Genomic DNA, 26,806 nt, shown 5'->3' with positions numbered 1-26,806 from the left:
CTAGAACTAAGATTCTGTATTCAATGCTCATTCCACGAGGCCCTGCCCCAGGCTCATCTACTGAGCCATTCACTCCATGGGCCTTTCAATTGACTGGACATTTGGAACCTAAATCCCTCCACTTGGGTTCCAGTGAAGGACGGTGTTCTGGAAGACCGCACGACTTGGGTTCCCTCCTGGGGCCATTGTCTCCTGTGCATGTCACCTCCAGGGGAGACATAAACTTCAGGAGTCCCCAGCCTGCGGGCTGCAGACTCTTGGGGGCCAGGAATCTATAGGTACACTAAGCTCTGTAGACTGGACACGTATTATTTCACCCACGTGCTACAAAGTCTTAAAGGCATATATTTGCCTTATAAACGAAATGAAATTGGTTTAAGAATATAACTGACTTCACAGGAGCCTTTTTCATTGCCTAGTTTTTCAGTCAAATACTGTGGAGTTCCAGAACCATTTTGAGAGTCCTAGCGCTGGAAACAAGTGGGTATGAATGACAGTGGTAGAGTGTTAACAGTCCAGCTGCCCGGGTTTGAATCCTGGCTCCACTGTCTGCAGCTGGGAGGTTGGGGTGAGCTGGCTTCTCCAAGCCTCCGTGTTGTCATATGTAAAGTGGGCACTTGAACAGTTCCTGGCTCATAAGGTTATTGACCCACAGACAATTATGTAACGTGTGTAGCACAGATGCTACCAATGACCTGATAAGGTCTACTCTTACTTTTTTTAAATTATCACCATGAACAGTTCAGTGCGTGGGCAGACTGCCCAAAGGACAGTCTACAGATGACTGGCTTGAAGACCTTGGGCCACTTTTACTAATTTTGGGTCAACACCCCGCAGAGCTGCCAAGGCTGTGATTGAAGGTGAGGAAGGCAGTCACTTACCTCATGGGTTTGAACATGGCCTTCCCGAAGTCCGAGAACCTCAGCACCAGCTTGAGGTGGACCCCACTGGGCTTCACAACTGTGAGGGGACAAGGGGAGTTAACCATGCTTCTGGGACGAAGCTCAGGGCTGGGACCTTTGTTCATTCAATAAACGCAACCGATTTCTTCTCTAAGGACTAGAATTTGCTTTGCAAAGCCTGCAGGGTACATTCCATCGCATCAGGCCATGGAGAGGGTGCCAGCAGCTCAAGACAATACCTTTTCTGCTGTCATGTGAAAAGGGCAAACTATAGGTTTCCCCAACAGACACAGCAGACCCCAAAGAATGTTTCCCTAAGAACTGCCGCTGACTCTGTCCATTGGCACCTTGTAGATTCTGATGATGCCCTCTGCTAACCTGCATTAGTGGACTAGTTTACTATCTTCCATGTTAAGACCAAACGGGGCTGGGACGGCTGGGTGAGCAAGGCACCTAAGATGCGCTTGCATGACCCTGCCAGTGAGCGCTCCCTCCTCACGTGTCCAGTCCTGGGCACGGCCCTCACCCCACCTGCTGTGAGCCCTGGTAGGGTCCAGACAATGTCTATGCTCTATAATATGGCAAATGGCAGGTGTTAAAGAAAAGGGAAGTCCTGGGCCCCACAAACCTTTTAAACCCTCAACACGTCATGACACACATGGAAATGTCTGATGTGTGTTCGGTATATTGAGGTAAATGGATGGGGCTGCTCGCGGCCGGTGACTGGTCTGGGGCTTCGGCGTCCAGGCCTGGCCTGGCCACTCTGAGGGCTGGGGAGGGTCCAGGTACATCTATACCCAATTGATGACCCCCTGGGAGGGGCCTGTGGGGCATCTCGCGCCTGTCTCTCTGGTCCTATTAATCAGTGAGGGGGTCTCAACCTCGGCTGCATTAGAATCACTAGGAACGGTTTTAAAATGCCGATGCCCGCGCCTCGTCCTATACAACCCAATGGAAACAGGTCAAGGCCGGGCCTCTGCCTGTTTGGAGCTCCCAGGGGACGCTAATAAGTTGCCAGGGTTGAGGACCACTGTCCTGCACAATGGCCTGTTAAATCTGAAAGGCACTCCAATCCCGATGAAACTGGTCCCCGGATCACGCACTGACCAGCAGGGACCTACACACCAGCCCCTCTTAAAGGGATTTTCCGTCATGTGGGGGTGGGGAGAAATGCTGGTTTCCCAGGGACTAGGCAGAGTCCCGCCCCTTCAAGTCCCAACCAGGACCCCACAGAGGGGCCGCCAGGTCCCAGGGTTCACACAGCTGTGACATGGAGGGCTGGAGGCAGGCAGGGCCAGCTCACTTACTCTGGGTGCAGTCACACGCCCCAAGCAAGGCTTTCTCGTCCTGACTGTAATCTGTGGAGGAGAAGGGCAGGAAGAATGTTCAGCTGTCGGTAGGGGCGCCAACAGCACGGGGCCCTGGACTCACTAAAGGGGACACTGAGGCAGCCAGGGGCATCTCCCGGAGCCCCAGTGTAGTCTCTCGCCCTGCTTCACCCAGCCCCGTGCTCACTGGCCCTTCCGTGGGCAGGCCTCAGCGCCTGTCTGGGAAGCTGATGCTGGTTTTGTCTCTGCTAACAACCTGCTCTGTCATATAGACTGTGGTGCCTGACCGCACAGACCTGGAGACAGCAGGCCTGTCGGAACCCGGCTCCAGCCCTGGTCCCTGGCAGAGATGTGCATCCTGTCTGAGTCTCAGTTCTCCCATCAGTAAGATGGCAGTGAGGGGTCCACGCCATAAGGTCACTGACAAGAGAGGGTCGCCGGGTGGAAAGGGAGTGCTCGCTAAAGGGTAGCCATCACGTTTCTTTAAGTGGACGGAATACCTCCTCATGCCTCCCCTGTGGGGTTGTGAGGAGAGGGAGAGAGAGAGAGAGAGAGAGTGTGTGTGTGTGTGGTTTTCTGCCCATCAGGAGTCAGAGACAACCCTTTGCTATTCCACCCCACACCTGGGTGGTTTACCAGCCTCTCTGGGGGACACCCAGTCCCTGCCTGGTCCTGGGGCCTCACCAGCACTGATGGTGGGAAAGTGCCTCATGTCGTGGAGCAGTTTGCTGACGACAGGACTCGACCCGGAGTACAGCCCGTGGCGGTTGATTCCCAGGTGGAACTGGACCCAGCTGGCCTCGAGTCGGAGCTGTACTGGGGGGTCCAGGGAAGTGAGGTTCAGCTGCTCTTTGTATATCTTGTGTCGTCTGAAAGAGCAGGAGAGTTGGTTTTGCTTAAATAGGAGACACAACAATGCAAAGACCCGCTGAAATTATCAACAGGAACATTAAGCACCTACCACGGGGGGCGGGGGGTGGGCAGCAAAATAGCCACACAGTCCTTTGCCCTCAGAGAGCTTACAATCTAGTGAGCGAAGCAGGCAAGCAAGTAACACAATACCATACACGATATACAAACATCTAATACAAACTGTGAAGGAAATGGGCAGATGGTTAAAAGTGAAATTAGGGACCTCATAGAATCTGGGCTCTCAGGAAGCGGTCCTGAGCCTCTCCGTGCACGTTCCCATTACCAAGTCTGTATCCTGTTTCCCAGTATTTTCTGACCCAAGGAGTCAGGAGACGGGAGAGAAGGTAACTGGTGGGAATGAAAAGACTAGAGGGTGAGGGGCCTGACGCAGAGCCGGAAGCTGGGGTAGATTAACTACTGCATCGTAAAGGAAAAGAAGAATCAGTGGTCCACTTACTGTTTGTCCTGCCAGGATAAGGAGAACCGAGTGAAAAGCCAGGCCACGCCACGGAGAGGCGCAGAGTGTGGTTTGGGGGACAAGTGTTATGTCTAGGACATGATCAGAGCAACACACAAGGCAGTGGTGTGGACGAGCACGCCTTCAGGTTTGAGGAAGGAAAGATGACGGCGTGACAAGCAGGGGAAGAGTACAGTGGAAGGAGGCGGACTTCGGCGGGATTCAGTGGGTGGGGTTTGGAAGGAAGAGGAGCTGTGGAGGGTGCTCTTGGATTAGGGGCCATCTGAGCACTAGGGGGGCGGGCAGGGACAGGCGTATCGGGGTTAGAGAGGAAGCTGAGTCAGTCAATGGTTGAGTAAAAGATGGAAGCCTTCTGGTTGGAGAGAAGGCAAATTAGCACGCTGTCACCTGGCTGGGTCTAGCTGATTACGGGTCAGGGTTTGGGTGTTCCTACACAGGCGTTTTCTCCAACTGTGATGCCACACACCCAGGTCTGTGATGGAGCGAATGGCAAATCAAACATGGCCGATATTCTTAGAGTGTTACATTGTCTTATTGGTCAAAAGTTTTTCAAATTACCTCTATATTAAATGTAGACGTGTTCTGCAGAAGAAAGCAATATCCACAATCATTTTTAAGATAAAACCCCAATTCTCAAAGAAAATTTCACTTGGTCACCCCCGACTGTATCTCCGAGAATCCAGACCAGGGGTCCTCAAACTTTTTAAACGGGGGGCCAGTTCACTGTCCCTCAGACCATTGGAGAGCCGGAATATAGTTTAAAAAAACAACTATGTATGTTCTGGGTATTTTATTTTATTATTTTTTTAAAAGAATATATTTTATTGATATTTTACAGAGAGGAAGGGAGAGGGAATAGAGAGCTAGAAACATCGATGAGAGAGAGACATCGATCAGCTGCCTCCTGCACACCTCCCACTGGGGATGTGCCCGCAACCAAGGTACATGCCCCTGACCGGAATCGAACCTGGGACCCTTCAGTCCGCAGGCCGATGCTCTATCCACTGAGCCAAAAAAAACCAACTATGAACAAATTCCTGTGCGCACTGCGGGCCCGGGACGAGTCGGCTGCTAAGCAGGAAGGCAGCGGCACCCGGCGGGCCGGGCCGTAGTTTGGGGACCCCTGATCCAGACCTCGGGAGCAGAGGGCGTTTTGATTCTGCACTGCCCCCTAGTGGAAATGTTGGGGAAGTGCTGAGTACAACTTGGGTCACTGAGTTCGGGTCCAATATGCAACTGTCCATCACCCCACTTCCCACCCCCCACCCCCATGTGAATAAAGTAACAGCATGACTGTCCTTTGTGGGTGTTTCCTGTCCTGGGTGAAAGGCAGCTTCTTGAGGAAGGCGCACCGGTTTGTAAGGCATTCGCATCAGTGGGGGAATGGATCCTGGCTTTCTCTCAGTGCCTGCTCCAGGTCCCCGCAGCCTCTTGGCATTTCTACTAACATAGTAAAGTCCACCCCACAATCAATGTATCAATGTTTTTTTGCTAAAATTTTTGCATGTTTCCTTTTATTATCGTGAATTCTGTGCCGAATAAAGTATTCTAGTAACATAAAAGTGACTCAACATTGAGTTGTGGTTTTGTAAACATTTGGTTCTGTATTAATTCATTTTGATTTTGGAGTTTTCATTTGTGAGCCAACACCTTTTCTTTGTTCAGGTCTCGGAGCATTTTAAAAGCTGAGATTTCTCTCCCGAGAGAGCGAGTTCCTCTGCAGCCTTCCAGCTCGGGGTGGGGGGAGGCTGGGGTAACTGATACACTTGTTTAAAGTGACAGACACATCTTAAACTGCTTCAGACCCAGGGCTTTATGAAAGTCAAGGGAAAGGGCAAGTGGCTGACTAGGTCAGTAGGCCTCCTGCCAGATTTAAAAAACACACTATATTCACATTTATTTTTATTTGAAAAAATAATCGGGCCAGGCCAGTTCCCAAGGCTACTTGGAGGCTAGGACTCTGCGACTGCTCAGCTCTCTGGGGAGTCTGATGGGAAGACTGAAGTCCTGAGCTATGTTAGTCACCCTGGACCAAAGCCGCAGAGAAAGGCAGGAGAAAGGGCAACAGTCAATGGGGAGGCGGGCGGGGAGGGCTGGAGCGTCCTTAAGTGGACGGACGGCCGAGGGGTTCCAGCTACGACAGCCGCTGGGGTTACCACGTCCAAAACCAAAAGCGGTGAATTGGGGGCCATTTGCAGATGGGGACAAGCTGCTCTGCAAACATTCCGTTTGCTGTTGGCTGGGCGCACGTGGCTCCTCTGCCCTCCCCAGAGCGACCCGGGAGAGGGTGGAAGGGCATCATGGCACCCTTCCCACGCCGGCTGTGTCTCACACCTGCACTGGTTTGGGGAGATGGTGTCACCTCCCACTTCTACACGGCCCACACACAGGGGCGGTGGGGGAGGACGGAGCCCGGCCATCTCATCTGTCCCCTGGGTCCCAATCAAGACCCTGGAATTCGTTCCCCATGTCCGCAATTATTAGGGAATTGTTTCATCAACAAAACCACTTCCTAGACCCACGTGAGTCGACACGATAGACGCCTTTCCCAATAGTCGTCATTGTCACTCAGTGCCTGCTTAAACCCTTGCTTCAGTTCCAGACTAAATGAGACTCCTGAGTGAGTATGTTCATTCTCTAGGTAACCCTGCTATTTTCCCTGGGATGCTTCTAAGTCTTCAGTCCACGTGACATGACAGCCGTCTCCACCTACAGAACTCCTACAAGGGCCATCTCAAATGCCCCACCTCCAGCATGAACATCTTATCGCCTCTCCCACATAAAGAATAAACAGCACAAAAGCAAAACACGAGGCCTGTTACGGGGGACAGTGATGACAGTGACAAAGTCCCGCCCCTGCTGAAATGAGGTGAGCAGAACGCAGACATGACTAAGCACCGTGCAGTTCAGCCAGAGCTCACCAGCAGGGGGACAGTAGAAAAGGACACAGACTTAGTGTCACAAAGGCCTGGTCTTGCCTCACCAGCATCATGACCTTGAAGATCGGGCCAGGTGCCACTGCCATACACACGGTATCTCATGCGAGCCTCCGCTACCCTACAAGATACCTATTCTTATTCCCAATTTGCAGATGAGAAGACTGAGGACAGGGCATGGCTTTCAAAAGGGTGGCCTCAGTTTACCTGTTGTGGAAAATGGGGATGCTGACAGCTGTCTCGCTGCGTCGTAGGAATTAAGTGTGGTGACATCCAACCACAGAGTAGGCCCCCAGGCACGGTGGCTCTCTTAAATTATTGTTAGTGTTTGTGAAGACTGGAGGACAGGTTTTCAAAAACACCGTTGTCGTGGGCAACCAGAAACAGCCGGGTTTGCAAGCCGGAGCAAACCCCCAGAACATCCCCCTAAGCAAGGGCACGACGTCTGCGTCATGCGGCTGCATTAGACACCGCCACTGTCATGCCTTGTCACATCTGCAGAGTGCAGGATCACCCAGGCAACCTGGCTGCTGCTGTAGCTTGTCTGCGGTCTCTCTGTGCGCAAACCAAGCAGGAACCGAGTGATGGGGGCTTTAGAGGGAAGCACTGTTCTCCATCCTTTGAATGTTCAGGCAGGTCTGGCCTTGAGACACAGGAGGGGGTGGCTCCCGGCATGGGGGTGGGGGTGGGGCCGGGAAGCCTGGAGCTGGGCACCTCAGCTGCTCCTGGTGGGCTAAGTGGGGGCCTAGATCCTCTTCCTGGGATGTGGGGAGCTGAGAGCACCTGGAGGGGGCCAACCCGTGCCCCAGTCCCTTCTGGGGTCTACAAGGAAGCCTGGCAAGGAGGGGGGACACGGCGACTCAGAGGGCTCAGGGAGGATTGGGCCCCACGCTCCAGGTCACGGGAACTCCTAAGGTTGGTCCAAAGCACTCACAGAGAAATGTAAGAAGCATCCGAGTGAATTTCCCTGGGGCTGGGCTTTCGAATGAAATCTGTGCATCTGTCCGTTTCAATCTTCTTTCTCTTGACATTCGTCTCAGAAAGACTATTCCTCAGAGCTGTTTCTGTCATGACGGTGATGAGTTTGGAAAACCCTCCTTCACAATGTTTTACTTCTCCTGTGCTTAGACAGTTTGGGGGACCATTTTTAAGAAAAAAGAGAACAAAACTATGAATACAAAATTAGGCAGGAGCGTGACTATTGATGCAGAATGAGAAAAGATGTCAATAAATCACTAGCGCCTGGAAGACTTTGGTCCCTTGTTCTGAGATTTCATACTTACATGCACCATGTCCTGACTGTGACCTGCCCACCCCCTCTCACCTCCCATCCTCCCCTCCCCAGCTAGCTTCCCTCCCCTCCCTACAGCTCTCTGCCCCACAGGGGAAGGACAGACCCTGGGCTGAGGCTTTGTCAGTTTCATGGTCAATATGCCTGTGATTTGTGCAATTCACAACCCAGAAATGTCGACTGGACACCCAGTATTGTCACTTTCAAGCCCATTAGTTTAGCTTTCTCTGATGGACCGTCTCAGCCAGCGCCTATGTATGGAGAATGTCAGAACAACAGCATGTGCTCACTACAGAAATATGTGGGGCGACCAACTCTTCCCCCAACGCCCCTTCAGCAGACTGGCTGGCTCACCACCAAAACCCTGCGGCTCATCCAACAGGCCACAGGATGCTGACAATGCCCTGCCCCGCCTCCCCCCGCCAATTCATCCCAGGGGCCCCAAAGGCATATCTCCCATGTCATCCCTTTCTGCCCATCTGCCTCCTCGCCCATCTCGACCTCTGAGGCCTGGAGGCCGAGGGAAGTCCACGGCAGCTGTGAGGCAGCGTGAGCGAGCCTGAGCTGCAGCGATCTGGCAGGCCCCAAAGTGCGTTCCCTAATTGCTCCCCATTTCCCTTCCCAGGCAGAAGTGAATGCACACTCTGGAGTCTGTCCTTCAGCCCTAAAGGAGTATCTGCTCGTTCGCTCATGGACCAAAGCTCGGTTTTTAGGGGTAGGTGGTGGGTGGCAAGGCTGCTGTATTGTAAATCAGAGTCACTCCTAATGATGCGTCTGCAAAACCAGAGAGAGAGGAGGGTGGGAGGGACGGGTCCCTTGCCCTGAGTTCTGGCTCTGCCACTTACAGCTGTGTGACCCAGGGCAGTTATCCAACCACTCTGTCCACCCCTACTGCAAGGTAGGTATAATAAATGTGTCTGCCTTGTGGGATTTGGGTGAGGATTAAGCAAATTTCATAGGTGTTTATATGAGTTGTTATCACTATGATTTCTGGGATTCCATTTATATATGGCCCTTCTTAGCCAGACCGGTTGGTCACAGGCATATTAACCATGAAACTGATAAAGCTATGCCTCCTGTGGGTGGGGAAGGAGGACTGTGAAGAATTATTTGCAACTACTGTTTATTTCCTAGTTACCTGAGTCTGCTTAGGAGGGTAACAGCAAGAGCTCGCTCCCGTATTCCTTGGGACAGCCCCGTGGGAGGCTGAGTAATGGCCTAAGATATCCACATCCTAATCCTGGAACTGGTGACTGTTTCCTTATATGAGCAAAGGAATTGCAGAAGCGATTACGTTAAGGATCAGAGATGGCGCCATGGTCCTGGATGATCTGGGTGGGCCCTGAATGTAGTCACGCCTGCCAGCCCCATTTTACAGATGGGCAGACTGACACCGTTGGGAAACTGTCCTGAGCTGGCTCAAGGTCCCCTGGCTGGTGAGTGGCAGCCAGAGAGCAGTGATTTGAATCTAGCCAATTGGCTTCCGAGGCCAAGCTCTTCAAACCTGGTCCATGTGCCATGCTCTGGCTCCTCACCCTGCAGCTCCAAGCCGAGGCTCCACTCCCCCACCCCCACCCCAGGGAGGGACCTGTAAGCCCATAAATGCAACCAGGAGGCTCAATCCAGGTAGGGAGAGCATCTCCGTAGACATCTGAGTTTGGATGACCTAACAGAACACGCTATATGCCTATTGCGAGCTAGGAGGGACACCCCAAGAGCTGGGACTATGACCTCAGTGAGACACCTGCTTCTCTATCTTCAAAACAACTTCCAGCCCTAGCCGGTTTGGCTCAGTGGACAGAGCGTCGGCCTGCAGACCAAACAACTTCCAGATCAATCTCTGAGGATAGGATAGAGTGGACACCCTGGAGAAAAAGGTAAAAATGATCCCTGCTCTAAGGGGTCCCCAGAGTCAAGGCAGGGAACTAGCAGAAAGCTTTGAGCTGGGCCAAGTTTCCAAGATTCTATTCTATAGAACTAAGCACCAAAAAGGACTAGCAAACATCACTGGCTGCACGCAAAAAAACACTGCAAAGAGCTGTGAGCTGTAGACCCTCTTGGAGAGTCACAGTCACATAATGGCAGTAAAGGCTCTGAAGTCAGGCCTTCTGCTCAGAGAGCGTTTGTAAACCCTTCCTTGACACAGCCCCAGTCCACATGCCCTGGATCCTGTGTCGCACACAATTCATTTTTAGAAACAGTAAATAACACTGGACCGAGAAGCCCCTCAACCTAATTGTGATGTGATGATTCACGGAGCACGGGCCCACAGCTGCAGATTATTTTTTCCCACAGGGCAACTGCCTCCCTGGTGTAGGCCAGAGGTCCTCCACTCAGGGCAACTTCACACCTCAAGGGTCACAATATTTAGAGTCGTGTGTGCATCATAGTCGGTGTTAAGAGGTGCTGCTCAACACCCCAATGCACCGGAGAGCCCGCACGTCAGAAAATTATCTGGCCCTGAAGGTCAGTAGAGCGGAGGGTGAGAAACCTTGAGCTGGAGCCAGAGAATCAGGAGCAAATAAAGCACTTAATCCCCTGATGATGGACCCGAAAGTGGCTCTGGTGGATTCGGGACGCTGCGCACGTTAACATTGTCCACAGAGAGCGAAAAGCCTGCCTCGGGCCCTCCTGAGCTCCTGCTGCACCTTCTGTTCAGCAAGAACGGCAAATGCTGTTTCATTGTTTAAAAAACAAATGTGGCCCTGATCGGTTTGGCTCAGTGGATAGACCGTCGGCCTGCGGACTGAGGGGTCCCAGGTTCGATTCCGGTCAAGGGCATGTACCTTGGTTGCGGGCACATACCTGGTGGGGAGTGTGCAGGAGGCAGCTGATCCATGTTTCTCTCTCATCGATGTTTCTAGCTCTCTATCCCTCTCCCTTCCTCTCTGTAAAAAATCAATAAAATATATTTTAAAAAACAAACGTGAGTCACACTCCGTTAGTGGTCAGACCAACCTAACAAACATATTGATAAAGTACAAACACACGTGTTACTTGCAAAGGAGGCGATACTGATCCACTTAAACGTCATAATTTCAGTTCGTTTCAAACTCAAATTGTGCAGCCCTGAAATAAACAAATGTTTCACACACACACACACACACACACACACACACACACACAGTTAGCAAGTGACACCAACGAGTGTGGGTCCTCTTTCTCTTGCACCGTTTTCCTGAGCGCAGAAAACAGCAGTACTCAGTGTGGACCAAGAAAAAGGGGGAGCTTTAAAAATCCACACCCTGGGGCCTCTAATATTCAAGCGTTTACCAGAATATATTTCTTTTTAAAATGTGTTTCAACTTTGCCTTACTGCCTGTCATGCAGGCATGGGCATCTAAAGGAGATCTGAGTGCAGTGGGAGCTGAATGCCGGGGGTAGAACAGGGGGTTAGGCTGGGCCACATATTTTCATGGTTCGTAGGCCCATTTCCCGGTGGCCCACCCACAGGTGACATTCGTTCAAGGCCTTGGCCTGTGAGTTAGTGCTCATTTGCATGGTATGATTTTTCCATCTGATTTACAAACGGAATGATTGCACATCTTGGCCCGCTCTCCTCCTCAGCATAAGCAGTCACCCATGGGGTAGGATAATTTATGGAGATATGAATGTTTTCTGTGCTTACAGAATTCCACGCACCCCTGTTCTAGGAAGGTACCAGGTGTCTCGCTGTCTGAGAGCGTTTATAATCCCAGACCCAGCAGATGGTTACACAGGCCACCCTGCTCCTTCTCTGGCTTTGCTGTATTTTTCATTTCTGGAAAGTCAAGGAAAATGCTAGACAGGGGGGTTGACAGACAGTAGGAAGTGCCTACAGAAGCACAAACTTTGGGGGAAGCACGTAGATACCCCAAGACTAGGAGAGGAGAGTTGGTGTGGGGTTGTGTGCTGGCCTGGAGGTGAGCCAGGGTGTCAGGAAATGGCTGTGCGCTGTGCCTGGGAAGGTGCACTTCAGCAAATAATCCCAATCCTGAGCTTGAGGTTGGCATAGAAACAACAGTGCCACCCACCTGCATGAGACCAGGTGTTGGAACGTGGCGAGAGGGCCCTCCTCAAATGTCCTGCTACCTAAGACCCTAAGGACGGCCCGGCCCCCAACACTAGTGGGTATGGAGAGAGGGGTCCCAGCGATGACCGGGATTGAGTTGCCAACCCACCTCACAGAAAAGGGGCGTAAGTTCCTTTTGGTTTAATTTTAGGGGGGAAAAATCAATGTTCTATTTCTTTCACACTTGTGGAATGAAGTAAGGTTCTGCTACAGTCACAACTGAATCCTGAAATCTCAGTGGCTTAACACAACCCAGCCTTTTCCTCTCTCATTCATGCCACCGGTCTGGTGAAGATCGGCAGGGATTCCACTGAGTGACTCCGGGACCCAGCTTGATGGACACACCAAGATCCCACCGCGTGGCCTTCATAGTCACTGGGGCAAGAAAAGGGAGAAACTGGTTAACTACTGGCTTAATACAGGCTGCGTCTTTTTTTATTGATTGATTGATTGATTGATTGATTTCAGAGAGGAAAGGGAGAGGGAGAGAGAGATAGAAACATCAATGATGAGAGAGAATCACTGATTGGCTGCCTCCTGCACACCTCCTACTGGGAATCCAGCCCACAACCTGGGCACGTGCCCTGACCGGGAATCGACCTGGTGACCTCTTGGTTCATGGGTCGATGCTCAACCACTGAGCCACACCAGCCGGGCTAGGATGTCTTTTCATTTAATGCTATCAATAACTTGCATTTGTGTAGAGCTCGTCACAAATGTATGTTGGGGATTCTTTCCACGTATTATCTTACTGGGGTCCCCTTGGGGCCTGTGACTAGATCACTCCTCGAACCCACAAAGGAAGAAAGGAAGGTGCACAAGGTGGAGGTGACAACATAGTAAGTGAGGAGGAGGAGGCTGCGAAGAAAGTGATGCCTTGTCAAGATTTATCTGGACTGTTGATGGAACCGCCCTGAAGACCAGGGTGGTGGTGTGGTGGGAGCATGAAACCCATGGATCCGGCTGCTCTTGAGAAAGCAATGACTGTACCAAGATGTTAGTGAGATTTTGCCAAATGGGCTAATTTCCCGACACAAACTCATTTCCCTTCTAGTTGAAATACAATCACTTCCTCCTCTCAGAACTGCTTTCATGCTGTGTTGCAACAGACCACTTGTGCTCGCTCTGGGCTGAGTCAAACCCCATCCTGACCTCACAGCCACTGCTCTGGCTCAGTGGTTGAGTAAGACCTATCCCAAGAGTGACACGTGGATCCGAATTCGGGCTATTACAGGAGGAATGCAAAGAGAGACAAAGAGCCAATTTTCACCTTTTGACCTCAAAAATTGTCTTCAGAAGAAGGGGAGCTTGATATCTACTCAGAAACAGATTAAAAAGAGAATAAATGAAGAGCTAATCACTTGGTCCTATGAGGGGGTTGAGGCTGTCCTGTTTGGGATTTAGGGAGGCTAAGGAGGCTTGACAAGGGGGGGGGGTGAGAGGGGTGCTTCTTGAAGCTGGAAGGACCACACTGGGAGGAGAGAGACAGTTTTAGAAACGGTTTTGCCTCTATAGCAGTCAGCTCAGGCTGCCTAACAAAACCACAGACTGAGTGACAACGGAAGTTGGTTTCTCTCAGCTCTGGAGGCTGAACGTCCAAGATCAACGTGTTGGCAGGTTGGAAGCCCCTCTCCTTGGCCTGCAGGTGGCGGCCTCCTCACTCTGTCCTCGCCCAGCACACACATCCCTGGTGCCTCTCCTTGTTATTTTAGAGAAACCAGTCATGTTGGATTAGGGCCCCATTCTCATTTAACCTTAATCACCTCTCTAAAGGCCCTATCTCTGAATACAGTCACAATCTGAGGTGTCCTGTGGGTTAGAATGTCAATGTATGAATTCTGTGGGAACACAGTTCAATCCACACCAGCTTCATTAGGGTTCTATTAGATTTCTTTCTCATTGACACATGAGAAGAACTCTTACCACTAATAGCTGCCTGTCTGTTGCCCAACAACTCATCAGCATAAGGGACTTCCCTGAGCCTTTCTTTGCTTGGTAGAATAGTACGAAGCTACGTAGACCACCTCCTCTTTGATGGCCACGATACCTGATAATCTCCCCAGATGGCCTTTGATCTATTTTGGTCAATAATGTGGCAGAAGTGACATTTAGCAGGTTCTGGCCAGGACCTCAAGGGGCCATGCACACTTCCACTCGCTCTTGGTAACCTGCTGAGGCCAGGTGAACACGCCCGATTAGCCAACTGGGGGAAGAGAGGCCATGTGGAGCTGAGGTCATCATCTCAGTCAAGGTCTTAAATCCATACACTGGGACCCAGAACAGCAGAGCTCAGGCAGCAGCTGATCACGGACGCCTGAGTGAGCCCATCACAGCCCAGACGAACCACTCAGCTGAGCCCAGCCCCAGTTGCTGAGCTGCAGAATCAGGAGCTAAGTAAATGGTTCTTGCTTTAAGTCACTAAGTTTTGAAGTGATTTGTTAAATGGAAAACGTAATAAATTTTAGTTCTCTGGGCCTAAAGGATGATCTCTTGTGTTCAAGGGACCAGAAACATTGGTTAAGCCATGGGGGTGGGGAGCAGGTGGTAGAGAGCAAATACCATGCTCTCATTGGTGATAACAGCTGGGACGGGGGGAGCAATGGGAGAAGGAGGCTTGAGTTTTAGGCACATCCATTTTAAAGAATGGAAGAAAAGAATTTTACTCTGTTTCCATATTCCAAATTGGTGTGCTTGGGTTTTTTTTCTACAAGTGGAACCTTCTTTTCAAAAAAAATCTTATACCAAATCCCCAATGTATAAAACAGGTAAAAATTGTAATTTATTGCTATAAATCTCATTTAGGTGGTTAAATATGTAAAATTATTTTTAAAAGCTAATCTGTAAGAACAAGAGGGATAATAGGATTATGAACTCAAGCATTCAAAACCAGGGGGCAGGGAAGACAGGAATAGTCTTATTTCTGCACTTAATTTCTGCACATTGTTTGGCAGCAGAGTCTAAAAAATCCTGATAAGCACGCAGAAGTGGCTGGGATTTGAAACGGTTTTCAACAGCTCCCCTTGCAATCTCAAGATACTACTCAATTAAACAGAGACGCACGGCGGGGGGCTGGCAGAGCCATCTGTCCACATGAGTTCCACATGGAAGGCTCAATGTGCTACCCTGTGCATAACATAACCCAGTGCGAGTTCTCGCGTCAAAATTACTTTAAGGCACACTTTTTCATGATGAAAATAGCCATTTGCACAGCCCACGAAGGACCTCCCAGAACCCTGTAAATCCACAAAGCACACTTGGAAAATGTCCCATCTTCTCCCTCCGACAGCCTTTGAAGAAGAAATTCTGATTGAAGATGGGCAAAGCTTGAAAAACAGAGGCTCCAGAAGGCTTCAGGGACCACAGACTCGCCCTCTGAATTTCAAAAGAAGAAACACGGTCCTAAACAAGGGACGTGCTTTCCTCAGGATTCAAATACAGGTCTACTGGCTCCAAGTGGAATCTCTTTTCAGGAGAAAGAGACATGAGCCCATGAATGAGCTGGGTTTACATCATTTTTTTCTTCAGGCCCCACGAAGAGAGTAAGGTGGGCTTAAGAGAAAGCCCAAATAAACAAAGATTCTTATCTTCTTGGGAGGATTTTAATGGCTGGTGTAAAAAATATGCACATGTTAGGAATTTGTTACGAATGAAGGTGTTTTTGAAAAGTCTTATTAAAACTCCAGAACAGTAGCTATCGGAGTCAGACACTGTGGGAGGCATTAAGCTGCGACTCTTTCCAGCATCACTCTGGTCACAGCAGTTCTGGGCACCCAGCCAGGTTTTGGGGGACCTGCTGTTCCCCACACTGAGCCCCGTGGACTGAATAGAGAACTGAATGGTGAGTTTCCAATGATCCCGCCTCCCCAGTGTCAGTGATTGGTTGAGGGGTTGGCATCCGCCTCAAAGCTGGGCCAATCATAGCTTCCCAGTCCTGACCAATCAACGTCTTTGTAAAGGGTCTTTCATTTTGGAAATTGGAGAAGCCCGTGGGCTGTTGGGATTTGCAAGAGCAGGAGGGGATTAAGACGTACAGATGGACTAAGGCGAAGGGGATTGGAGGCAGCTGCCCTGAGTTTTGGTTTCTTGAGTCTCCACCTTCCCTTTTCCTGCTTGTGTTAGTTTGAGTTGGGTTTCTATCACTTGAAACCAAAGTATCCTAATCAATGCAGGCGACACTCTGCAAATATAATGAACTACGCACAGAATGCAAATTTTGCATAAAATTTAAGGGAAATATAGGCTTCATCACTTGGACTAAGGGGCCTCCAATGATCCTATTAAAAAAAACAACCCTACAGCCCGGCCAGTGTGGCTCCATGGTTGAGCATGGACCCATGCACCAGGAGGTCGCTGGTTTGATTCCTGGTCAGGGCATATGCCCAGAGTTGCTGACTTGGTCCCCGGCAGAAGGCAGCCCATCAGTGTTGCTGTTTCCTTCTCATCGATGTTTCTATCTCTCTCTCCCTCTCCCCTCTTCTCTATCTCTGAAATCAATTAAAAAAAAAACACATATTAAAACAAAACAAAAAAACCCTACAATGAAACAATGGGGCTTGATTTGCTTATGAAGTTGTGCTTGGTCAATCTGACTTTCTCTCATATCCCTGAATGCTCAGAGGAGCACAGAATGGATGAATAAGCAGCTGCTGGCTGTGCATAATTCTTCCCTTAGAGTGAAAAAGCATGAGCTGAGCTGGGTGTGAAGCAAATACACCTTCCCTACAGGATTTGTAACCATTCAGCCAGGGAAGAAAATGAGTCAGAGATACAAAAATCCCACTTGCATGAAACTGAGACCCCGTAGCACATTCGAATTGGCCAGGAGAGACGGTCTGTCCCTCCCCGTGGACTCCGCTTTGGTTACCGTCATCAACAGTACTGACTCACGCCCTACGGAGCTGGCCCAGGCATCGCAGCTGAAGGCTGGCTTCCTCTGGGAGAGTTGCGCTTGGCTGCCCAGGATGAGCAGCTCTGATTGTAGGCCGGCAGAGCTCTTTTCTAACCCATCGACCTGGCCCACGTTTTCTCCAATCCCCTCCCTCCCCGGGGCCACCTTCTATTTCACGGCCCGCTTCTCAGTCCCTGTGCCCCTGGGCCAACACTCCTGAGGTTTCCCTTCCACTCGCCATATTTTGCTGAATTTTATGACAGGTTCTTGGTTTCTTAGGAACCGTAGTCCTCTACTATTTTCTATTTCCTGTGGCTTCCCAAATTTATGCGGTTTATTGCTAGCGAACCCAATAAAAGAGGCCCTTTGCTGCTGCTTAACTCTGCCTCTTGCTCAAGCCAAATGATGTTGGCTGTCTCCAGCGCTTGGCCTCCAAGGTCCGCTGGAGGGAGTGGAAGTCCTGGAGGCCAGCATCTGCAAGGCGCTCCAACTCAGTTCTGTCCTGACTTCACATTTCCACGCAGGACACCCTGCCAAGCGACAGGCCGCGTAAAGAGCTAAGCCTTTTTTTCCCCTTTCCGTACTCTGGTTCTCATTAGGCTCCTGAGTGTGTGCCTGCCTGTAAGGACAGGTACACAGATGCCCTTCTGCTTCACCACCACTGCGGCTCTCTCCCGGGTGGCGTGCAGCCAGCTGCAAGCCTGCTTCAGCAGGATCCGCAGGCGCTCCCAGCCTCCAGCTTAATGGATAATCACAGGCGAAGCACAGGTCAGCACCTGCCCACGGGCAGGGCATGGATTTCTCTGGCTCAGTCAGGGTCTCTGTGTTTCCCACTTCAACGCAAGACGTCTTGGCCTTGGCTGCTTTCTCCGAAAGCACCGGAAATTCCCTCTTGTTGGCAAATGGCACCTTCTCAACTTTCCTTTGGGGTGTTTCTTATGATTTTTTTGTTTGGTATTTTTTGGTTACTCCTCACCTGAATATATTTTTCCCATTGATTTTTAGAGAGAGTAGAAGAGGGGGGAGAGATAGAAACACTGATGTGAGAGAGACATGCCTCCCACATGTGCCCCAACTGGAGCTGGTGATTGAGCCTGTAACTGAGGTACGTGCCCTTGACTGAAATCGAACCTGAGACTGTTCAGTCTGAGGGCCAACACCCTAACCACTGAGCAACCCGGCCAGGGCAGAAAGACTCTTTTTGACTGTCTCTTTCCCAGTTCGGGGCATTTTTAAAAAATTGATTTTATCTAGACAACTGCAATTGATTTTATTTAGACTACTGCCAAATCTGGAGAGAACCCCAGATCCAAATTTTAGACTGTCTCAGGAAGGTGATTTGCCTTAGACGTTTATAAGGAGGAGTAGACAAGTGATAGGTGGGGTGATCTTATGCTTGGGATTGTTTTTGTTCAAGGCTTTTGTCATGGGAGATATCAGGCCATTGGCTAACAGCCCCCCAAAATCCCGATGTCCTCTGTTCCCAATTATCTGTTCCACAGATATTTACCCTGGCTCTCCCCTGTGGGAAACCACGAAACAGATGTATCCATGTGACCACATGCAAGCTGGGAGCTTTTCCTGCCGGGAGCAAGTGGCTATTTATTGTCACCTGAGGCTCCAGACAGCCGCCATGAAGCCAGACAGGGCACAGTCATAAAAAGCAATATGGTATTATATGGAGAGGATACATCCTGCCAGGGAGGGGCGGGGTGGGCGGAGGTAGTCAGAAGAACCTTTCCCCAAGAGGAAAAGTGAGGACCTATAGACATCAAAGGATGCCTGGGGTGGAGTCACTGGTTGGAATATGGATTCTGGGGCCAGACCCTCAGGTCCAAAGCCTGCCTGTGGTTTGCTTACTGCCTGACTTTAGAAGGCAGGTTATATAACCTCCTGGCCCCTGGTTCCCTCTATAAAACGAAGTAAACAGCAGTACTGTTTGTTTTCGATTGCTGTGTAACAAATGACCACAAACCTAGTGGCTCAAAACAAGACCCACATAGGAACTTGCGGAGTTGGAGGTCAGAAGTCCACTAGTGTGGCTCTGTTCTCTGCAGGGCTGAAGGCTGAAGCAAAGTTGTCAGCTAGGTGGAGTTCTCCACAGGAGGCTGGGGGAGGGGAGAGATCTGTTCCCAAGCTCATTCCTGTTGTTGGCAGAATTCAGTTCCTTGTGGTTGCAGGACTGAATGAAGTCCCTGCTTCCTTGCTGGCTGTCAGCTGGGGGCCAATCTTAGCTCCTAAAGATCCCTTACCCCCCGTGCCATGCGGCCCCCACCAACTTCAAGTCAGCAAATCCTTATCCTGCTTTGTATCTTTGACTTCCTCAGCTTCAACCAGGTGGAGAAAACTCTCTGCTTTTGAAGGGCTCGTGTGACGAGGTCAAGCACACCTGGATAATCTCCCTATGCCAAGATCAGCTGCCCTTATGGTAGTACCTGGATGGGCATTTGATTGAATCCTCAGGAGAAGGTGTGTGTACGTCAGGGCCGAGAATCCAGGGGCCACCTTGGAATTCTGTCTGCCACACCCACCTACTTCTAGGGAAGTTGTGAGGCCTAAGTTAGCAAGTGTAGGTAAGTACTTAGCACATACCCAGCAAGTTTCAGAGATTTGCAAGCAAAGAATTAGCCAGCTGAGTTCCCAGGATTGGGGAGAACCTGGTTGGGGTGAAAGGCGGGTGTAAGGGGTGGCAGCAATGGGACAGCTGAAGAACATCCTCCAGTTCTTGGCTGTGGGGCTCCATTTCGATATATTTGGAAACAGGAAGTGCCTCTCCTCCTTGGATGAACAACGCTGACACCCTCCCTGACGTTGCTGCGCTAATAATGGCCACGAGCCGGGCTTCGGAATGGGGAAGGGGCATCTGGACTGGCTCTCTCAGAAACCATCTGCTCAGAGATTTCGATTTTCGGAAGAGTGAAGACGTTTCCTCCGGCTATAGGTCCAGGGATCCAGAAACCCCTCACATCACAGCTTTCCCAAAACCAGCCGAGCGAAGACCTAATTGAGGGAAGCGGGAAACAGAAGTCGGATCCCCACTCGCGCTGCTAACCACACACAGGACGCGGAAGAGGCCCATCTCCAGTGGAAGAGGCGTTTCCTTTCTTAGCCTGGCATCCCCGGCGGAGAGTCGGACAATGGTCCCAGGCCCTGCTGACCCCGGGGGAAGGCCACCGGCCATCACCCATGAGAAAGAACCCGGACCTTTATCCGCTCTGTGGGCTGAACTGCTTGCTCCCAAAAAATCTATGTTCCCAGTGGTCTGGGGCCAGCATGAGGTAAGCAGGAAAGAGATTAAAAAAAAAAGTGGCGGCGAGAATCAAAAGCTTGCGTTTTTCATTCCGCAGATGCCATGGTGGGAAGAAGCTTTCCTTTCAAAACTGCCTAGATTAGACAATTCTCATTTCCAGCTGGTGCTCTGCCCTCTATCTTGGCTCTCTCTCTCCCCTCCCTCCCAGATCTGCCTCAGCTTCTGGATCTCCTCAAAGCTCTCCCCTCCCCCCGACCCCGGGAAACTTGGGTCAATGTACTCCCCTTGAACAACTGTCATTTCTGAAAAGCTGCCCAGTATCTCTGCTGTGGTTTTCAAAGAGAGACTCAGATTGCTCGCTCTCAGTGACAGCAAGGAGACAGGAGGGGAGGCAAAGTCAGGAGCTTCCGACGGTGGGAAGAACACAGGCGTCTGCACACCCTCCTGAGAAACGCTGGATCCACCCCTGCAGGAGCCTGTAACGTTCCTGAAACCCCAGGAAGATGCCAAGAAAGAACAGCAGAGAGTAGAAAACGCATGTCTGTGTTGTGGCTGCTGGAGTTTTTTCACCAGTGAGGCATGACCCGGTCTGACCTTGCCTGTCAAGACGAGCGGGATCCAGAGGAGCCAACCAAAGACATGTGGGCAGAAAGACCAGGCCTAGCACCCGTGTTCCGACATGTCAAAGGACAGATGTCTTCTGGCCGGGCGGCTTGTGGGCAGGGGAGAAACCGGAAGCTCAGCCGCTGGGAGGCCAGGATAGTAACACCCTGAACAGTAGTTACCTGGGCTCCAGGTGGACCCTGCGTCCCATCACCACTTAGAAAGGGAAAGGCTTCGTCTGGCTGCTGGGTCCGTGGCCTGAAACCCTGAGGACTGCCTTTCCCTTGCTTCCTGTGCTGCTCTCTCCTCTTCACTATTCAAGACAGGTGTCACCATGCCTGCTGGAGCCCGGCACCGGCTCGCCCGCCCGCCCGCCCGCCCGCCCGCTGTGATCAGTGGCAGAAACACTTCCCCTGATTGCATTTTAACCTGGATGGTGCCGCGCTTAGTTACATTTTGAGGAGGAAAGAGAGGAAGGGAGGGAAGAACAGCGGGCCCAGGAGGTTTGCAGAAAGCCTGTCGGATAGCACGTGCATAGGCCACCCCGCACAGCGTGTCTTTTGCCGGGTAACTTCAACGCCGCTAATCACTGCCATCCACATGAGCAAATATTGATTGAGAGCCTATGCCCTCCAAAACACTGTATAAGCTCCATCTTCCACGCTCTGAAATCCCAAAGGAATGTCCTGGGGGAAAAGAAGAGCGGGTACCTCTCTCCCGTTGGTAATGAGCTCAAGTTATAGAAAGATAATTTCCGGCTTCATACCATTACTTATTAGCGTGATGGTTTAAAAAAAAAAAATCACTCAGACTAATGGCCTCTCCCGCAAGTGGAGAAGAATGATGACGTGGCTTCTTTCACTACCTGCGCCTCTCCTGGGTTGGCAGACGGTTTGCTGATACAATCCTTTTGGGTGGCAGTCGATGCAGGTAATTATTGGCAGCGAAGCCTTCGCACACGTCTATCAACCCCTGGTGTTCAAACAGTGGCTGGGTTGTGGCTCCACATAAGGAAGGTTCATCTGTGCACGGGGTAAGCCATGAGCGAGGCCATTCACTGTGTCTTCCTTTGCTGCCTGTCCTATTTATTTGTCTGCACTGGGATCTGGAGCCTCCACGGGCCAGGGCGCCCGCCCGCCCTCCTAGCCTAGTGGTCAGAGCACTCTCTCCCTTAAGGTAATAAGGGACTCTCACACAATCGAGCTCTGAGCTGATTCCAGTGAACGCTAATGAGTCTTCCTCGTTCCACTTGTAATCCTGATACACGCGACAATTCACGTGCTTACGAATCCCCCCACTGGTGTTTACAGTACGGTTTGGGAGCAGGTAGTGTGTTCTCTGCAGCTGACCAGCCTGCTACAGCCCACAAATCTGACTTGAGACCTCCAGCAGGCGAAGGAAGTGATGACTAAATACCACAACTGTCACGTTCAACCAGCCACACAAAACTGCTCCATTCCTGTTAATGCAGCATGGCCACCAGCCCTCCCGCTCCCCGACCATTTTATTCAGTGAAATGACCAAGATCATTTCTGATCAGAAAATGCACTTCTGTGACGTCGGCGACGTAGAACCCAAGCTCAATATCGACTGTAGGACAGATTGGTGAGAAAGAGTTTTGCTTTCCTGCCAAAATATTCAGGACCAAAGTAACATGGGGAAGTTTAAGGCCACAGTGCTGTGACTAAGTGAATGCTGATCTGCATTTACAAAAGCAAGTGACTGCCCGCGGTCCCTCATTCTTAACTGGGCAGCAGACATGTAGATAATTTCCTAAGGGCAACATTTCCTAGTTCACTGAGCCAGACTCCCATGTTATTGACGCAATAAAGATAATGTCCAAAGTGACTGTCTGAGAAGCAATCACAAATTGCTTTTTTTTTTTTTTTTTTTTTTTTTGGCCCACAATTAGCGACGGAATTGAGAACCACTTTCTTCCTAATAGAAATCAGCAGCCACAGAGTTGCCATTGAAATTCACCACAGTGATTTCGGCCAATAACGCTCTTTTTAATTTCTGGAGAGTTCCCTCCCCCAGGCAGTCTCAGCACTCCAGAATAATGAGCAAACAGTAAACGGGGCTGCCACTGCGATTTATGGTCTCCCCATGGTCCCTCCCCACCCCCACACGCTCCGGAGGGACTGCTTACCCCATGACATCTCATCTTGCAATCTCTTGTATTAAGAGAATTGATGGGTGTGGTACGAAAGTGAACCGAGGATGTGAGTGATATTCAGACAAGTCTGTACGCTTTCGCCATGAGCCAGGGATCTCAGCACTGACCACTTCATCTTCTCCAAAACCGCCCCAACCCGCGCTTTTACAAAAACATCCTTCCTAATTGTATCCTAAATATGTTTGGGATCTTATTCCTTTATCTTTTGCTTCGGGTTTTAAAAACTCCCAGGTAGATTTTTGTTGCCCCTGTGAAAGCATCAAGCCTCAGACCCAAGTCAACCCAAATCCCCAGGACACGAAAGCTGCCTTGGGGTTGTAACTCTCACCAAAAAGGGACAAACCAGCTTTTAAATAAAACGGAGCGGCGACCTTATCAGGAACCTGCGGGTTTACTCTCTGGCCCGGCTGACCTCTGGCGGGGCAGCGGGGCAGCGGCGCAGGGAGAGGGGAAGAGCTGGTTTTCAGGGAGTAGCCTAGCTTTCTGGAAGGCGCCCAGGTCCGCCCTGAGAGCAGAGCGCCGAATTCCAACCAGCCCTGGAATTGCTCTGCTTGGAAACCTCATTCTGGAAAACCGAAGTCCAACGGCGACTTTCCACAAGAAGAAAGAGGGCGGAAATGGCCCGGGGGACAGAAATTGGGCGAAGGAGTGAGCCAGAGAAGCTCAAGGGGGAGGGGCTGGGAACATTTCTTGGCTGTGCTGCTGCACAGAAACTTTTTCTTGCCCTGAGATCAACTTGAGGCTGAACTCTGAGGTCTGCAACAGCTGGTGGGGTCTGGGTGGGGAACACACTCGGAGCCCAGGGCCAGGGCTCGTGGGCTGGGCGACGCCGCCTGGGCGGGTGCCGGGGGCAGGGGACGCGGGGAGGCAGGGCCGGCGCGCGCTCTCCCGCCGGGCCGGAGGGGTACTCACCTGTTCCAGCGGGCCACCTTCCTCCGGTAATACCGCAGCGCCTCCTGGCCGGCCAGGAGCAGGTCTTCCGGCCCGAGGACCGGCGGCTCCTCCGGGACGTTGTACAGCGGGTGGGCGAAGAGGGCCTGCAGCTTGGAGCCGGGGCTACTGAGGCCACCGCGGTCCTGCTCTGTCCCCGACCGGGCTCGGGAAAAGTTGTGCGCGGCCGTGCGGGGGTCCGAGGCGGCTGCGGCGTTGTCCGGGGCCGGGGAGGAGGCGCGGCGCGCGCACGGGCAGCTCCGCGGGCGCTCGCGGGGCCGCAGCTGGCGCTGCACCTGGGGCCACAGGTGAAAGTAGAGGTCGGCGGAGAGCAGCGCGCCCAGCAGCAGCAGGGTCAGCAGGCGGTCCCGGCGCAGCCCGGGCATGGCCCCGCCGGGCGCGCGGGCGGCTCCGGGGACCCGGAGGGGCGCTGGGCGCAGAAGGTCGGTCGGGGTCGATAGGGCCGGAGAGCTCACCGCGCGGGATAACTTCGCTTTTGAGGGGCGTCGCCCTTGAACTTAGGAGCTGGGTGCAGGGACTGCGTGGTCTCGCGGCGTTGGCGGGCGTTCCTTCTCTGCGCGGAGTAGAGACCAGGGGATGGTGTCTCCGGGGCCACTGTGTCTCGCCCCTTCTCTCCCCGCACCCGCCCGCCCCGGAACCCGCGGCAGGTGAAGGGCCGGGGGCGATGGCGTGGCTGTCCCCGCGGACGGGCGGATGGCGGGGCCAGGCGGGCAGCAGCGCAGGGCGCGGGCGGCGCGCTCGCCTCTAGGAGGAGCAAGGCGACCGCGGAGCCTGGGGCGTCTCTCCAGAGGATGCTGTCGCCAGTGGCTGCTGCGACTGCTCCCACGGCTCCTTCTGCGGGCGGCGGGGACGCCCGTGCCCCCCCGCTCCAACCCGCGAGCTGGTCTGCGCGCCCGACTCCTAGAGGCGGAGGTAGCGCCGGCCTCCCCCGCCTGGCCGGGCGCCTGCACCTCCGCCCACTCTGCGCTGGCACCTGCCTCTGGCGCAGCTCGCCAGCCGACTCCGATTCCTCCGCCGGCTCTGCCCTTCCACCTGGTCACCCAACCCTCTTCTCGCGCCCATCCCCCCTCGCCCCAGGCCTTCCGCTTTCCCAGCCCAGGGTCTGCCCAGTCCGCGCGGGGGGGCGGGGGGGGGGGCTCAAGCGGTGTGTGGGTAAAACCTTTGCTTTCCTTTCTTTTTTATTTTTTTTTTTAAGAAAAACGACAGCTCCCTGAAAGCCTTTCTCCTATAAAATTGGCCAGATGTGTGTGTTTTGTCGTTTCTCTCTCTGTTTCTTCCCACAGAACACACACTCCATCCAGAACAACTACGCGTCGCGTGCGCGGCACGAAATAGGCGCGCTCAGGAAACCCCCCCGCTTCGTGAATGAAAAAGTTTGGCTTTTAAAAAGAAGGCACCAAGTTTAACCTAGAATCTTGGTGATTTCCTGTTTGGATGGAGTTTGATTCCAACGGGGCCTGAGCTTTACAAAGAGGAAATTTTTCTTGCACTCCAGGAGGGAGCGGCCTCCTGCTGCCCCCACTCTGAACTTTTGCCTTTAGCTTGGTGTGAAAATAGTCCACCCAAATGAATCACTGGAGGACACAAGGTAGGCTCTCTCCCGAGATCCTGCGAGGGAACTGATACTCCCCACCCCATTTTCCTTTTGAGAAAGAGGGAGGCGGAGCGGGCACCCAGGCCTGAACTCCTGGCTCCTCCCCTTAATGACCTGATGGGAGAAGGAAGGCTGTTTGACTGAAGAGGCGGCCCCACCCTCTTGAATGTTCAGAAAAATACATCTTTGCCTTGAGCTGCTTGTCCAGGCAGCAAAGCTTCCCATGCACGTTAATCCTCCTTCCATTGCTGGAGTCAAGACCCTCAGACACACTTTGGTGGGTTCAGATCAGAGTTCTTCGCATCTGTGTGTGGTTTCGTGGGTGATTCTTGCAGCCTTTGCCAGCCCCTCATCTGTAAATGAAGACAGCACTGAGCCTTCCCCATGGGGTGGGTCATTGTGCGGCTTTCAATGAATTAAAGTATAGAACCTGCTTAGAACAGCCAGCCCCAGGACAGAGTGAAATGTGTTTGCTAGAAATATGCTGACTTCTCGGTTTCTGGAGTACCCTGGGGTAGGTTCGAGACTGTTCATGAGTAAGACAAAAATAGCAAAGTATGGGAAAGGAAGGTACCAGAAAAGGACCTTTTTCGGGATGATAGGATTGCCAGCTGGATATGGGGAGGGACATTTTATAGGGTTTCTTGACCCATATCCTTCTTCTTATCTGGAATTAAACTTTAACTGGTCTCCAGTGTCAGAGAAACGTTTCAGCTCCTGACATCATGGCCAGTGGATGAAGGAGTCAGACACTGAACCGTGTTACCTGCACAGTTAGGGTGGCGAGCTGATTTGCATTTTTCTGGCCTCGCAAAGGACACGGCATGAAGGCATCACAAGTCTTGTGCCTCCCATCCTCCTCCATCCCTGGGGTCATGCTCCCTGAGTGGACTCTTTTGTCTGGCCTCAATTAGGGAGCAATATGCCTACCTGGGCTGGAGATTAACTAAGCACATTTTCCTGCCCTAGAAAGGTCAAGGGCAAAACTATGTGGAAGTCAGACAGGAAGTGGGAATGGGGTTGGAGCGGGAGAGTGGCCATGCTACAGGCAGGATTGGCCAGTCTGATGCCGTGCTCCTCAGGTTTGTCTAAATCTCTCCTTTTCCCTCCCAGAATAGAGCCTCTCCCTTCTGCTCCTGCTCTGACTCTCCACAACTTGGCTCCTGGCTTCCCCACCAGCCTCTTGTACGTCCCCTCAGTTCACACCAGCTTATTCCCGGCTGCTGTTTCATCCTTTGGTTTCAAGCCTCCCCATCGCCCCGCCCCTTTCCATTCCTCCGACCCTCGAATGTTCCCAGGGCCTCGTCGTTTCTTAGACTCTTGCAAACAGGCTCCTAACTGGTCTCTGTTTCCAATATGGCCCATTTCGCACCCCCCCCCGCTGTGTTTTGACGTCATCAGACACATTTGATGTCACCTTGCCAGAGTGATCTCTGTGGCATTCGG

The 26,806-nt window shown here is 51.9% G+C and overlaps 1 protein-coding gene across 1 annotated transcript in view; it reads right to left on the bottom strand.

Annotated features, from left to right (window-relative positions):
- FAM20A (FAM20A golgi associated secretory pathway pseudokinase) overlaps positions 1-24,808 on the bottom strand; it is a 30,631-nt gene extending 5,823 nt beyond the window's left edge. Inside the window, exons 1-4 of the mRNA XM_080682159.1 lie at positions 23,728-24,808; positions 2,915-3,099; positions 2,210-2,260; positions 882-960 (exon numbers count right to left, since the gene is read on the bottom strand). Of these exons, the coding sequence (XP_080538285.1) occupies positions 882-960; positions 2,210-2,260; positions 2,915-3,099; positions 23,728-24,131 (719 nt within the window). The 5' untranslated portion in view covers positions 24,132-24,808. The remainder of the gene's footprint in view (positions 1-881; positions 961-2,209; positions 2,261-2,914; positions 3,100-23,727) is intronic.
- Positions 24,809-26,806: the final 1,998 nt, after the last annotated feature.

The sequence above is a fragment of the Plecotus auritus genome (assembly GCF_963455305.1).
Source record: "Plecotus auritus genome assembly, chromosome: 7".
In the NCBI taxonomy this organism is placed as follows: domain Eukaryota; kingdom Metazoa; phylum Chordata; class Mammalia; order Chiroptera; family Vespertilionidae; genus Plecotus; species Plecotus auritus.
Note: the sequence above shows the minus strand (reverse complement) of the source record. Positions and strands in the feature narration are given on the sequence as shown.